The 15,728-nt window shown below is 42.8% G+C and overlaps 1 protein-coding gene across 1 annotated transcript in view; it reads right to left on the bottom strand.

Annotated features, from left to right (window-relative positions):
• Positions 1-15,728, bottom strand: part of LOC108097950 — a 64,586-nt gene that overhangs the window by 29,880 nt on the left and 18,978 nt on the right. Inside the window, 3 exon segments of the mRNA XM_017200545.2 lie at positions 3,050-3,321; positions 3,651-4,937; positions 10,333-10,463. Coding sequence (XP_017056034.2) covers positions 3,050-3,321; positions 3,651-4,937; positions 10,333-10,463 — 1,690 coding nt within the window.

Genomic DNA, 15,728 nt, shown 5'->3' on the forward strand with positions numbered 1-15,728 from the left:
TTTTTCCAACTTTTTTATGCGCTTTACTTTTAGTTTGTTACTCTACAAATAACTCGCAAGTCCTTCGGGCTCTTGGCTCTTATTCTTGAACTATTTTGCTCTCGTTCTAACACTACAGTTGAACCTCAGTAAACGAACTTCAAGTTCAAAAACTTAAAGATGCATATGTAACTATTATTGTTTTCAACTTTATGTTCTGATGTCTTTGAGATTGTTAAGATTTTTTAGGAGAAAACCCTTTTAATATATTTTCAAGGGCTCAACACATTTGATTTATAAAAACTCTACTGTATTTCGAGGGCATTCTGCTGCTGTTGTTGCTGCATGTAGGCCATTATTTTTGTTGTTGCCAAGGCTGCCGCCTCATAACGACAGGAAATTAATGATTTAATTACATTTTTGGCTAGCCATCTGAGCAAGGGAGATGTCCGTAGACAGAGACAGAGATAGAGATTAGTTAATGGCGGCACCTTTAATTGATTTTCCTCGGCTCCCATGGGAAAGTGACCAGCTTGATGGCTCCTTTTCCCCCTTTCCCCTTTCCCTTCCCCTTCCCCGTTAACCGTTTCCCCTATTCTGAAACGAATCCCCTCTCTGTTTTTATATTTTCTCTAATTCCCAAAGTCAAGTCCTACCTCAACGAAGCCGCAGTGGAGGCATAGCGAACTCGAACTCGAGCTCGAAAAGAACAACAAACGTTCGGCTGAAAAAATGCTGCGCATGCGCGTGCCCAGAATTTATAAACCAAACCCCGATTCCGCGATTCCGCGATCCCAAGTCTGGGGTCTGAGGTCTGAGGTCTCCAAGTCCAAACGAGAAACTGCAGATCCGAAACATGGCTCGCATGCCAAAGAAGAATCGAGCGGAATTCTCCAGACGTCTGGCTCATACAGTTTTAGCAGCGTTGCTTTTTAGGTAACACTACTTCGATACTCATTTATATTAACCACTTATACATATATTGTAATTTAAATAAAAAGCATATTCCTCTAAGGAATAACTCTTTAATGAACACAAAATGTAAATAATCATTGCAAACCGAAAGCGAATCTTTATTATTATCAGAAAATCCCGACTACTCGTACACTTGACTTTCCCATTCGACCAGACAAAAAGCCAAGAAAGAGAAATGTCATCGAGCATTGATTGTTGTCAGCCGATGTCGATGTCGATGTCAAGACGAGTGGATTCACCAGGGGATTTGGAGGGGCACACGGATCCGATTTGAGGGGCTCCAGAGGGGGGCGGAGTACTACGTGCATCAGTGTGACAGTTTGGCAGGCAGCACAAATGCACAGCACACAACTACAACTCGTAGATAATGCACATCAAGTGCAATGCATCGCCATATCAAGTGTCGTCAGCAGGGGCGTGCCACAAAGGGGGTTTTTCGTTATACAAATGTGTATGTGTGTGCTAAGACAACATTAGTTAGTTCTTTATTAAAATCTGTAAAAGTTTAACGTGAGTATCATTTCAATTTAGAACTTTTTTTTGGGAGACCCTAGGATTAAGTCAAAAGTAAGGGCTGTCCTTATTTAGAAAACAGCATAAAGTACTCCAAAAATCGCCTAATTTATGTATAATGTCTGGGGTCAAATGGCAGACCCTTTTCGGGCACGCCACTGGCCATCATCATCATGGTCGGTCATCAGCAGCGTTTGTGGGCTGTCACTGTCTGCAACTGATTAGTCAGCAGGTTTTCAATTGTGGACCCTCCGAAGGGGCGGTAGTGGGAAAGGGGGAGGGGGAGAGGGGGAGACACAATGGACGCCGAAAGAGGACACCGAGGCCATTCGAAGAGAGCGAGTCAGCCGGAGGGGTCATCATCGTGGATTGACCACAAACTGACCTGCAAAACGGCGACCCCATCGGCCTAATTGCTAAAGCACCCCCCCCCCCATCAATGGCCGCCAAACTGTGCAATCGCCGCCAAACTGCCAGCGCTCTGGCAGCCAGAAACGAAAAAATCGATTAAAAATTTATAAATATTCATCGCCGGGCGAGGAAAATAACTCGTTAATTAATAATGAGCATAAAATGAAAGCGCGCGTGCTTAAATGGGGCGTTGAGGGGAGCTTTACGAGGATGCTGGCTTGACTGATTTACACTCTTGGCCAAAAATGTGAAACTCTTCTTTTAAATACTATGAAATTAAATTTGTATATGTTTTGTTATTTTGTAAGGAGTTTTTTCCTCTCATATATTTGAACAAAATGATGAAAAATAGTTACCACAAATAGAAAAAATAACTATAAATACTATTTACTTGCAAACTGCTGTTGATGTGCATAGTTTTCCCGCTGAAGGCAAAATCACAACAGGTTCGTTTGGCAAGGACGAAAAGCGAGGGACGGAGTGCTAGTTCTGGGAAAAATGTGTGAAAAATGTCAGCGATGGCCAAAGGCGGAGCGTGAACAGGGATGCGGATGCGGATGCGGATGCGAATGCGGATGCGATACGAGTTCGAATAAGGATGTAAGGATGCGAATGCGGATGCGGATGCAGGACGGAGCTGCTCCTGCCACTGCGATCCAGCCAGGTGGAAAACCCAGCGAGCAGCGAGCGAGTAAATAAATAAGCAGTCATAAAAACTCAGCTAGCGCAGTGTGTGTCAGTGCATTTGGGTGTGTGTAAGCCACACATGTTGGTGGGTATTTCCGCAGCGCGAAAAATTCCATTCAAGCCGGAGGGCCAACGTGGTGCTGCGACCAGTAGCAAGTAGCAGTGGCAAAAGGAACAACACGGAGTGCCGAGGAGCGGTAATAAATGCTTCATAAAATGCAAACACAGATACAAAAGCACACACACCAACAACCAGCATATTGGTTGGTGTTGGTCAAATAAATCAGCGGACAAACAAACGAAAAATAGCTGTTTGAGAAGCACTGAGCCCAAAAGGCGCCTGCGGGTTAGGCTTCTCAATTTGACTCAATGATCATTTAGCAAGGACGCAATTACTCGAAAACTGTTTATAGCGTTCTATTCTAAATACGAGTATTATATAAATATTATCTAAATGCAAATATAAAACATGTTTTAAACTCACCCTCTGGGATCCTGTCGCAGACTCTGATCGCCCAGTAAAAGTTCTGTTCTTCCTATTGATATGCTACTTGTGGGGCTGTTCTGTTGCTGCTGCTGTTGCAGTTGCAATTGCTGCTGCTGCTGTTGCTGTTGCTGCAACTCGTAGGCGGCACTCAGCAACTGATGTTGCTGCTGTAATCTGCTGCTGCTGCTGCTGCTGGCGATTGCTGCTGTTGCACTCGTGTTGTATGAATGGACATCACTGGCTTGATGGACTATGACGTCTTCTAGTAACTGTGGACAAAACAAAAACGATTTAGTTAGCCACTTAAAAAGGTTAAAGGAATATAAATAAGTAAATAAATAAATAAATAGAACATCAGATGAGAATATAAAATTTAAAAATACATAAACTCATTGGAAACTGTTAAGCAAACCAAATGCATTCTCAATCATCTAATGCACTCATAAATTCAAACCAGAACCAAATAAACACTTTGCTAAACTCAACGACTAAAATCCTTAAAATGTAATTAAAATATATAAAGAAGTGATATAGAATTCTTGGAAAAATCAGAAAAGAATCGAAAGCAAGCTAAATCCATGTGGCACCAGCGCATTACCTCTCTTCTCGGTGGATACAGATTGTTCGATATCAGTAGATCACAATTCTTCATCAGGGACGCCGTTGTTGCCGCTGCCATTGAATTATTGCTATTATTGTTGTTGCTTAAAAGTAAATGTTGCTGTTGCTGCTGTTGCTGCTGCTGCTGCTGCTGCAGATGCTGCTGCTGCTGTGTGGCATTATTGTTGCTCGAGTGCAGCTGCAGTTCGGCGAAGGCCTGCTGCAATTGCCCGCTCGAGATGGCCGTGGAGTACTCCGTTTTCGGCGTGGTGGTGCCATGAACGTGCCGCTCCACCACCGCCGGTGGCGCCACCACCACATCCTGGTGGCCCACCATCAGCGGCGATGTGGACGTCTGGGCGTCCACGAAGCAGGGATTCACAGGACCTCCGAGTTGCAGTGGCGCTGGCACTGCCACACGATTCAATTGGCTGGACGCTGACGAAGAAGATGTTGCTGATGTTGCAGGTGGGTGGCTGTGTTGCTGCTGCTGTTGATGGTGGTGCTGCTGCTGATGCTGCTGCTGCTGCTGCTGCTGCTGCCGCTGCTGGTGGATCGCCGCTGTGGTGGCCAATGTGGCAGCTGCCGCTGGCAGGGCGGTTGTGGCAGGCAGCGTCGTCGTCGGCAACTGGGCGTGCTTGTTGTTGTAGCTGATGTAGGTGATGCCGCAGTAGTTCGCCCCATCCACATCGTCGTCATCGTCCAGATCCTCGTTGTCCACCTCCTCGGCCAGGTGCTGCAGGCTGCTGGCCAGCAGGGACTTCGCCTGCAGCGGCTTTCCCGCCGCCGCCGCCGCTGCGAGTTGCTGCTGCAGCTGCTGCAACTGCTGCTGCTGCGCCTGGCTCGTCTGGTAGATGTGCCCCGTGGCACTGCTCGTCGAACTGCCGGCGGTTGATGTTGTTGTTGCTGTTGCTGTTGCTGCCACACTGTTGCTGCCCAGGCAGTTGGCCGTTTGCTTCAGGGCCGCCGAGGTGGTGCTGTTGGCATTGCGATCGGCCGCCGTTGCCGCCGCCACTGCGGCACTCACCAGCGCCGATGCCCCGTGCTCGATCTGCGCCACCACGGTGGTGGTGTGAGAGGCCGCCGTCGGCACCGTGGTGGTGGCCGTCGTGGGCGCCAGGGAGGGGGCACTGATCGGCCCGCCGGCGGTGGCCGTCGTCATCGTGGAGCTGCTGCAGGTGATCTGGTTGCTCGTGAAGGACGTCACGTAGATCGGCGTCGACTCGTTCAGGAAGCTCAGGTCCTGCCGCTGACTCGTCGTCGTGCCGCTCTTCGTTTGCTGCAGCTATCCGACGGGCAACAGGAACGGGAACAGGAACAGAAGAGGCAAGGTTATTCAAAAGCCACTCGCCAATGTTCTAACTAAGGCGCTACAGTTTTAAAGGCGCTAAAGTTTTAAAAGCCTGCATAAAATGGCTAAAAATCATATTACTGCAATGGGAAAGGCATTTTCGTTCGTTTTTCTAGCTGCTTAAAAAAGTCTCATACCAGGTTTTGAAAAGTTGAAAAATATTTTTAATTATTATTTTTAATTTTTTCCAATTTTCGTAAGATATATTTCATTTCCCGTTAAGATAACTTGATTTTTAACCATTTTATGCAAGTTTTTCCAAAAGAAAAGTGGGAAAAAACGAAAATGTCGAAAAAAAATAATTTTTTTAAATTCGAAAAATCTGGTATGCTAGAAAAATGAAAGAAAATACCTTTCCCGTTGGGATATCATAATTGTTGGCTCATTTTATGAAGGTTTTACGGAAAAACCAGTGCGAAAAAGTTCTCTACAGAAGCTGTGTGGTTTGGTTGCATTTTGCAATACAGAGTATCCTTTCAGGAGGAATACCATATAGATTACCCCAAAGGATTGGCCAACTATTGGCCAACCTCGTTGCTGGCACTTTCAATTGACGCGGCGCAAGCGAAACGAAAAACAAATAAAAAGTGTAAACTGTCATCATTTAGCGGCGCTGACAGGCTTCGTTTCGCATATATGCAAATCAATCAAATTCCATTAAAGTAAAGCTAACCAGGTGACGCCCCCATTCCACCGCCCCCAGCTGCCATTCGATATGCCCTGCCACCGCCCCCCTGCCTCCCTCCCGGAGGAAGTCATGGGTTCATTGATGCTGTTCCCCTAATGAAATATGAATTATTAATGCGACGAACACATAATGGATGTGGATCTGAATGTGTGTGTGTGTGGTGTGTGTGTGTATGGGTGTGGGTGTGTCTGCGTCTGGGGCAGGTTAAGTATTCGCGTGGGTGGCCAAAACCCACTGGGCTGCACCCACAATCAGAATCCGCAGACACAGCCAGAACATATCCATACCCAACCAACCAGTGACTGTCAAACCGCCCCCAGAATCGGCCAATTAAGAAGCGATTGCGCGCCCTCATATCCCCATATTCTAGCCAATCCAATTGGCCTTAACCTTCTTCCGGCGGTTGAGTCGCGCCCTAATGCCAATAGCTAAGTGTCAGCAGCATAAAAAAAAAGTGAAAATAAATGAACAAGTTGAATTATGGGGCTCTTTTGATGCAATTACCTGAGGATGAGATGCCTAAGTTGGAAGAAAAAACACACTGAGCAGGGGGATCTCCACACCTAATGCTTGTGGCACACTCCCCACATCGCTCCACATCTCCACTTTTACCTCTGTACACACATATATATATATATACTTTTTTTTATAAGGGAACCACAGAGAATCGAGCGTTCGCCGTGAGCGTGTTTTTTGTTCGCATTTTATCGGATTATTGACAGCCAAGTCGGTTTGTCAGTCTACCGCATCGGCTTGTGGATTCTCGATGGCGGAGTGAAGTGCCGTGGCTTCACTCGCAGCTCCCAGTTCTCAGTTCTGAGTTTCCCCAGTTTCCCAGTTTCCCATGTACCATACATAGCACCTCCCATCTCCCAATGCCGCCCAAACCTCCTCCACCTACGCACTTCAACACTTATCGGATAAATCGATGCATATATACACAGCAAAAAAAAAAACACGATCCAAATTTAATTCAATCAAACTGGAGAAACCTTTCCCTGTAGCTGTAGATATATTGTATATATCACATTTTTGTATTGCAAAGCTAATTAATGTTGTAAACTATTCGTTGGCAACCAACAAGTAAACTAAAACTTCATAATTAAATTTAAATTAAATAATTTCTGCTTTGAGAAAGTTTCACCACTGAGGTTTTCAACAATTCAACAATAAATTAGTTGCTGAATTTTGCTGAAAGTTGGCAAACAGTAGACAACATTTAATAGTTCAGCATGTATACCCTTTAAACTATAAAAACGATTCAAATGCAAAGGTAAGTATGGAGTTACATAAATGTTTTATTTTTTATTAAAATAGTAAGGGAATTAATTCCAGTTTTTTTTGCAGTGCAGTGACATGCATATTCAGGTCTGTTTGTGTATGCAAAATCATTTGTTCGGTTGGCCTGGCAACAAACGATTGACTCACTGCTCTCGATAAAGCCCCGCAGCGCCACTCTAGCGCATCCTAGACAAAACCAACAGAAAAATACTGAAAAAAGCTGAAAAATCGGGAAAAACTGAAGAAAAAAAGTTGAAAAAAAAAAACACCCCACCTACGTACTACGTACTCCCGATGGAGTAACCCAACCCAGACCGAACCCAGATCCCCGGATTCGTAAAAAAAAAAACAAAAAAAAAAAAACAGGCGAACCAAAGCGAACCGCACCTGACCCCCAACCACTCGACGTCCGGGGAGCTGAAAGCAATTGTTGGAGCGTTCAACTGTGATGAGGATGATGACAAAAGCACTTGATGCGCTTAAAAATGCTGCCAGCATTCGGGGGAATCCAAATGGAGGAGGGCAGGGGGTGGATCGGGGGGGATCGAAGGGGGGTATCTAAGGGAAAAGGGGCAAGAGGCAAGAGGGGCTTCCATTGGACTTGGGTTTTTCGGCGCAACACTCGATGCGGTTTATGCGTGGCATGCCATTCATCCCATCAAAGTGACTCTCAAACTGCGCGGACTCGAGTCGAGTGACCAAATTATTCGGCCCAACAAATGCACTCCATTCAATCAATTTCGAATGCTGCTACTCAACTATAGCGAATTTACAAATAAAACCAACTAGAAGAGGTATTTCCATTGTGAGCACCTTTTAAGTAAATAAATTCCTTAACTTTAAGCTTATTATTTGGTAATTCATTATGAATTGATGAATCTAATTGCGATGATCTAATTGCGGGGAATACGCAAATCAATAAAAAACCATTGGAGCGTGTCTCCAGTAAATGAAATACATGTAATCGCCGCAATTTGCATTCAAATGATCCGCCATAAGTCATTTCATTCAGCACGATCTTTTGTGAACGAACTGTAAGCGAAACAAAACTGTGAATACGCACAGTGAATAGCTAATGTATTCATTTGTTGGCCAACAAAACAAACACCGAAAGAAAAGTACCCATTTAAAGAGAAAGTTTACCTAACTAAATGCACCATACATGCACTTTCCCTTTAATAAAAATATCATTTGTTTTATATCTAGATTATATATATATTATGTTTTAAATACAAGCTATTATTCAACTAAATTCCTACCAAATTCCTATCTTTATTTCAACCTTCTGGTCATTTCTCTCGGTGCAGCTAATCTGCGGAATCGAGATTATGTAACTTTAAAGGCGCGAATCGCTTTATGAGTCTCAAGTGAATACACTCACTCACTCGTCCGCTGGATTCGCACATGCGAATGGCAAATGGCAAATGGAAGTGCAGCGTTCACTTTCAATTACCCAGACATTTGTATTTGATTTGCATTTACTCTTTCCCTCTGCAACTATTTTCTTTTATTTTTTTTATTTATTTATTTATTTTCTCTGGCATATTTGTTGTGTTTCTTGTTTTGCGTAACTTTGGATGGCAATTTTATTTGGCTTTTGTTTTCAAGTTTATACAACGTTCGTTTTGAGCTCGCCTTTGTTTTTTGTTTCAGTTTCTGTTTCTGTTGGCACTTTTAGTTTCAGTCCAGTGTCCACTGTACTGGTCAACTGGCTGGTTGAATTTTTAATTGAATTTTGCCAGAGCACGCTTCCTCATTTTTTGCATTTCTCACCGTATGTTGTGTGTGTGTGTTGTCTTGTTTTTTTTTTTTTTTTCAGATTGGGGAGGCGATTTGGAGGGGGCTATGACCAATGGTCACTGGTCACTCGGTTATGCCAATAAAGTGGCGAGCCAACTGTGTTGCCCCGTGTGTGATAGAAAGCTGTTTTGATAAAACGTTTTCCATTTCAATTCAATTTCGCCACTCGCCACTCGCCATTCGATCCGAAGCAAACATGCAGCCTGCAAATAAATATGTGGCATTCATGTTTGCCCCACGGCCACATGCCGCACTCTCGAACAGAAGAAAATAGGAAAAACAGCGGCAAAAACAATAACTTGTAGCACTACCCGATTTGCCTTTTCATCCAACGATTATGCACTTCCAGCAGGCGAAAATCCCCGGAAGCCCCCGTCAATACAAAAAAGCAGGTGGAAAACCTTAAAATAGCACTGGAATTCCTCAACTTAATCTCGCTTTTAGCTGCGAACATGAACAGAATGCCATTCTCCTTCTGTTTCCCAACTGTTTCCCAAAATAGTTGGCCAGACATCACATCAATCGAATCGAATCGAATCGATTCAAGTGCAGCAGGTAACTCCAGACTGTGGACTCCAGACTCAAGAGTTATGAATTAACCAGCCAGTTTTTATTCAAATGGATTTGGTTTATGGTTTCTCGGACACTCGAAGTACACGTGTATTTGCCGAGCTTCGTTTTGAGTGCATTTTGAGGTATGCTGAATATTTATTGCCACTGCTTCCAGACATCTGTCTATAAAGCTCTTGAAATATTCACGCTAATTGCAAAGTTTTCTACTGAAATAAGATTCTACAAAAAAGTAGAAAAAGTTCCTGGTAAAACTTTTGGGAAACTCGTTCATTCTTTTAAAAAGAATGAAAAGTCTTTTTTGAATACGAAAAACCTCCCAAAAATTAATTGAAAAATTCCGAATAAAAATCTAGTAAGGGCAAGACTTATGTAGATATAAATATATATATTTTAGGTTTTCTACTGAAATAATATTCTACAAAAAAGTAGAAAATGATCTAGGTAAAAATTTTAGGAAACTCTTTCATTCTTGCTTTAAAAACGTGGAAATTCTTTCTTTTTTTTAAACAAAAAACCTCCCAAAAATTAATTTAAAAATTCCGAATTATGTAATACATATATGTAAATATACTCTTATGTTTTCTACTGAAATAATATTCTACAAAAAAGTAGAAAAAGTTCCTGGTAAAACTTTTAGGAAACTCGTTCATTCTTGTTTTAAAAACGTGGAAATTCTTTTTTAAATACAAAAAACCTCCCAAAAATTAACTTAAAAATTCCGAATAATTTAATATATGTAAATATATTCTTAGGATTTCTATAGAAATAATATTCTACAAAAAAGTAGAAAAACGTTCTAGCTAAAACTTTTGGGAAACTCGTTTATTCTTTAAAAAAGGAATGAAAATTCTGTTTTTGAATACACAAAACCCTTCCAAAAACTCCTTTAAAAATTCCGAAAAAAAATCTAGTAAAGCCGATAAGGTTCCTCTATCCCTATAGATATATCCCTGGGTCAAACCCCCTGGTTTACCGACGGTCACTCACCTTCTTGGAGAGCTGCGTGATGTCGACGGGCGTGACCCGGTTCAAGGCCGCCAATCTCTGCAGGCGCTCGCGGGCGTGCTCCTCGACGGCGATGACGAAGGCGTCCTGCACCGAGTTGCCAATATCCCAGGCTACAAGGAAGAAGAAGAAGAAGAAAAAAGGATAATTAATTCGGGAACATTAAGCACTTAGCAGGCAGCTTGAGTGATAGATAGAGTGCGGCTATTCGGTCGAAACTTGCCTAATTGCTGTGATCTGCCGAGCAGAAACGCCCCCAAAATCGATAGTTGTTTCACTCGGTTGATGAAAGGCCAACCGAACGAACAAACAAACAAAGAAACAAACAAACAAACAAACAAGCAAACAGAAGCAGCACATAAATCATAGTTGTAAAAGAGTCTTAAATAACATTCCGCTTGGCTAATTTCACTGCGATATTTGTGCGATTTAATGGCCACTTTTAATAGCTTCAAAATTAAATTCGTAACCTCTGTAGAGTAGGATTTAAAATTCTAATTGTAGTTTAGATACTTTATGTAGTTACTTCCCGAAAGTAATTATGGTGTATATTTAAGCAAGATACAAAGCAAGCTGTTCGGGTTCCCAAGCTACACAAATACGAGACGACGAGTGAACTCAGAGGACACAAAACTACTCTAAATTGCAAGCCGCAAGATTAAGGTCCCACTGATACCGTCTTATCCTTCTGCTCCGCAAACAAAACAGAAAAAAAAATCCACAAGAGAGGAGCGTTTGCTCGTTTTTATGCTGAATATTCTTTGCAGTTCGCTGGGAAAGCCGGCAGAATCGCCGTCGCCTGTCGTCGTTTTGGGAATTTATGGCACTGACCTAAGCAATGATTTGAGCCATGATGACAGCCATCATTTCGGCTTAGTCCTTTCGCCATTCGCAATTCCCCGAACGCTCATTCGCATTCGCCTGCATTCATTCGCCATTCACCATTCACCGCGAGCTCCGAGCGAATCGTTCCGTTCCGTTCGATACATATTCATGAGTGCACTCGCATTCACGGCCCACAAAAATGCTCGCCGATTCGCCGGGGAATCGTTTTTATGCCCCCAAGTCAAGCAAACTCTCCTTATTTTCATTCTATTTTTTTGGCGATATATATATATATATATATGTGTATATATATATGTATAGGAAGGTATGTATGTGTGGGTGTAAAAGTTTTGCTAAAAATTTGCTGGTTGCTGACAGCAACGACAACAAGGATTCGACTACCCCACATTTCGCTGCCAAATCCACTTTCTCCGCCAGCCAGCAGCGCCTCCTTGTCCCTCCTGTCACTGCTTACTTCACTCCTTACTTCCTCGCCCACCCACTCGCCGCTTCAACTTTTCTTGTCACTTTTATTGCTTTTCGGCTGCACTCCCCCGTAATCCATCCTCCTCGTAAGCCCCTCGCATCCCAAAAAAGGAAAAAAAAAGTAGAAGGAGAACCCAAAAACCGAAAAAGGAAAAAATGTCACCCCCTCGTGACCTCGGCTTTAATTTCATTTCGCTGCCCTTGCGTTTTCGGCTGTTGATTGCGTCGAAAAGCGTTGCTGGCTGGCTGTGGACTTTAGAGGGGGCGGCGTTTGGATGTCTAAAGACGCCCTCGATCCGAGGTCGCATCCCCCGACCCCATTACCCCCCCTCCCCCCCTTTATACCCCCTAACCAGGGGGGTAGGTTGTGCCACCCCCTCAAGCGTGCGAGGGCAAAAGTGGAGCGCTCGACTCGGGCCAGATCCAATTAGGCGCCGCGTTGTCAGCCTCGATGTCGCTACATGTCGTTGAACCCGCCCCGCCCCCCTTCAGTCGCCCCGCTACACTCAGAAAAAAAGAAATTGGGGCTAAATGCATCAGCTAACTAACCCCGAACGGGAAGGGATTTCATTTAAGCTCACATTTTGTAGGCCAACACATTTCGTTTACCATTAAGGAAACCAAACCAATACTTGATCGTTAGCTTGAGTAAGAAATCAGTTAATAACTTTTGAGGGATTCAAATTTATCTGAACTTATTATGATATGATCATTTTACACCATAAATTAAGGATACTAGAAGTATACTTTTTCGTAACTCTTATTAATAAAAGCAATTAATCAAATGGTGGTACAATATCTTTAGTTTTATATCAAAGTGAAATAACCAAATATTCCCATTTCAGTTCTTTAAACTCTTTTTCGTCCAGTGTAACGGGGTTTCCACTGCATGTGGGCGAAGGGTTGAAGCGGGGGCGTTTTTCCGAGTTGGAGCAACTACCGTGCGTTTTCCGAGCTTCAAGTTTCTGACTTTTAATCTCATTTGTGCGCGCTAGTGTGTGTCTCTCTATGTGTGTGTGTGTGCGTGTCCATGTGTGTGTGCCTTTCGTTTGTGTCATTCATTTCCGCGACCCCTTGAACACCCCCCTTGGTCAACATTCCTCTCATAAGTCTTGACATGCCGTGTCAGTCGAGCGCCTCTTAAAGTCTGGGCAATTGCGATTCCGATTGGGTTTATGTCCGCCCCGGAGAAAGTGGGCGAGAAGGGCGGAGAAAGAAGGCGGGGCAGGGGGGTGGGGGTGTGCTTAAAGGGGGCAGACATCGAACACCGCCCCTTTGACACATGCAAATGCCCGTAATCGAGTAGCAAGCTGTTAACGGTGGCTTCGCAGGTGTCCATTATTGTCCGTTGTCCGTTGTCCGTTGTCCTTTGTCCGTTGTCCGTTGTCCGTTGTCCGTTGTCCGTTGCCTCTTGTCCGTAGTTTGTTGTCCGTTGTCGAGTGCTTGTGCAACATTATTAACCTTAATTAGCCATTAATAGGTCTTGCCGATCAAATACGACAGGTAAGAGGCCAAATCGAACGTTTAAATGAGGGTATACTCAATGTAAGAGGCATTTAAAGGGAAAAAATTCAAGAAATTTAATACCACATTTGAACACCTGTTAGAGATTTTCAAGTCGCAGAAAAAACAGCTTCCCACAGTTTCAAAAAAGCCTATAAATAATTCACTTTGCGGTGGGCCGCGCACTTTGCAAATTATATTTAATATTTAAACCCCATTTGGCGGGTAAAAAATTGTGTGTGTGTCTAGTTTACTGGAAAATAAAAACAGGATTGTGCGTTTACTGTCATTTTGCGCATTTGCTCTGGTTTTTTTTTTCTTTTTTTCTGTTTGTCTATTTGAAGAGTGCATAAACATTTCAACAAAGTTCTGTTGTTCAGTTGTTAACTTTTATATTCTGCTGCAACGAGTGGCATGGGTGTAAACTTTTATTGGCTAAATAAACCCTTATCACCACCTTAATTACACGAAATGTGTTTGTTGGCTGGTGTTTTGTTGTGCGGGCTTTAAATATCACACAGAATCCGTAAAAAACATAAATGCAAAGTGCGGTAAACTGAATTTTTTTTTGGTGAGCTGCTAATATTAATTACAATTTAGATCGTTTAATAAAGAAACTACTTTATGCCAGTTGATTGCCAATTATAAGGCAGTTAAGTCCACGGGGAACCTAATCAATTAAGAAGCGGCCTTTTTATTTTTCATGTCTGGGAAAATGCATAATGCATATAGAGGGCATCGTCCCGTCGAGTTTGCTTGTTTTTATACTTTTTGCTTTTTTGAGCCGAGCTTCTTGTTGCGCTGCTCGTGTGGCACTTCACACATTTCAAGAGGAGCGGGGGAGGGAAAACTTCTCTGGCTCTGCCAGGGAATCTTGAATAGCACTGTCGGAATAAAAAAAGTGAAAAAAAGTTGGGGTTCTGGGTGCAGGAGGGCTTTAATTGCCCGCAAGCAAATCGATAAACAATAAACCAGAGTGCACTCAAATTGCAGAAACCACGTGAGAAGTGCCTGCAACATGCGGCAACCGAGTACGACAATATATGTTGGCTGGTTTCCCACTTTTCCCGCTTTTCCCATTTCACCCAGCCTTTCCAGCGGCTGTCAAACTGCAGGTGGAACCACCAGAATCCGTGCAATCGTTGGATTTCAATTGGCAGCGGGAGGCGAAACCGCAAATCGCAGCTCTGCGAAACTTTTCCGCGGATTGGATACGCGTTTCCCAATTCACACAGTAGCCATAATTGAAATACAATTTTTGGCCAGCTTTCGCAAAAGTATCTGCACTTTGCAGCCTGTATTCTCAAATACAGCATTAAATAAATATATATTTGGAATACAAACTATTACAAATGCCATTTCCGATTACTTTGCAAATAATTCGTAGATATTTCATTAAGGAAAAAAACACCATAGTTAAATCTCTTCCGGTTTTTGTTCAATGGAGGCCAGGTAAAAAAAGGCAAATTGGTTGCCAATTTTTGTTATTTTTGTTGCTTTTTTTTTTTTTTTTTTTTGGCCCTGGCCTTTAACCAAACACACTGAACCGAAATAATCACAAGGAAAATATGATGGCAAAAAGCAAAGAGCAGCAAGAAATAATTAAATAAAATAACAATGGACCCGAGCGAATCTATTTGTGAGTTTCGCAATTAAAGTTTAATTTAAATTGCCACCGAATGTGGCCAGAAAAGGGTATCCATCGTTTCGAATGGCTCGAATGGCCGTTGAATAAGTAACACCTTGTGGGAGACACACTAATTGGCCATTAAATGATTAACATTATAATGCAAATATGTGGATTTAAAATATACTCCAATGAGAGATATCTTGCCAACTTAATTGCAGCGAACTCTGTCGGCTGTTGTGGATGGAAACATATGTATTTCCACCTGACAGAAATATACGATATATATGCTATAATTATTGTGATTATATTTTGGCCTTCTTCGCTGACTGTTTGTTGTTGTTGTTGTTTTGCGGCTCAATCGCTTCTTATTTTTTTTGTATTAATTTTGATGTGAGCGAAACCCGTTTCGCTGAGCAGAAGATTCCGCTTTATATTGCATTATCTGCGAGAGACACAAAGATATAAATACTACTGAGAAGATACTAAGATACTGAGATACTGAGATACTAAGATACTGAGATACTGAAATACAGGTGAGGAGGTATTGTTATTGTTTGTCTCCGGCTTTATCTACGAATCATGTGCACACTGGTTATGTAACCGCACATTCGAGTATCGCATTACTCGTCGCCGGCATTGGCACTTGGCACTTGGACTTGGAAAAGCGGGAAATCGGGGAAATCTCTGAATGATCTAGCAGCTACTCGATTCACCCATTGGCAACTCCAAACTGAAAAAGGGTTTGGGTAAACAGAACAGCAGCAGATGGCCGAAAAAGTTGAGCAATTAAAAGCCACCTTGCTTACATAGCCAAAAACTTTTGAAAAGTAATCAATTTCGAGTTGAATAATAAGTTACAATTCCTGACAACGCAAAACGCTGCTGACATACTTGAAGTGCCTTCTAATGATTGGGAATACCAGTATACCATATA

The sequence above is a fragment of the Drosophila ficusphila genome, unplaced genomic scaffold (genome assembly GCF_018152265.1).
Source record: "Drosophila ficusphila isolate 14025-0441.05 unplaced genomic scaffold, ASM1815226v1 contig_197, whole genome shotgun sequence".
NCBI lineage: Eukaryota > Metazoa > Arthropoda > Insecta > Diptera > Drosophilidae > Drosophila > Drosophila ficusphila.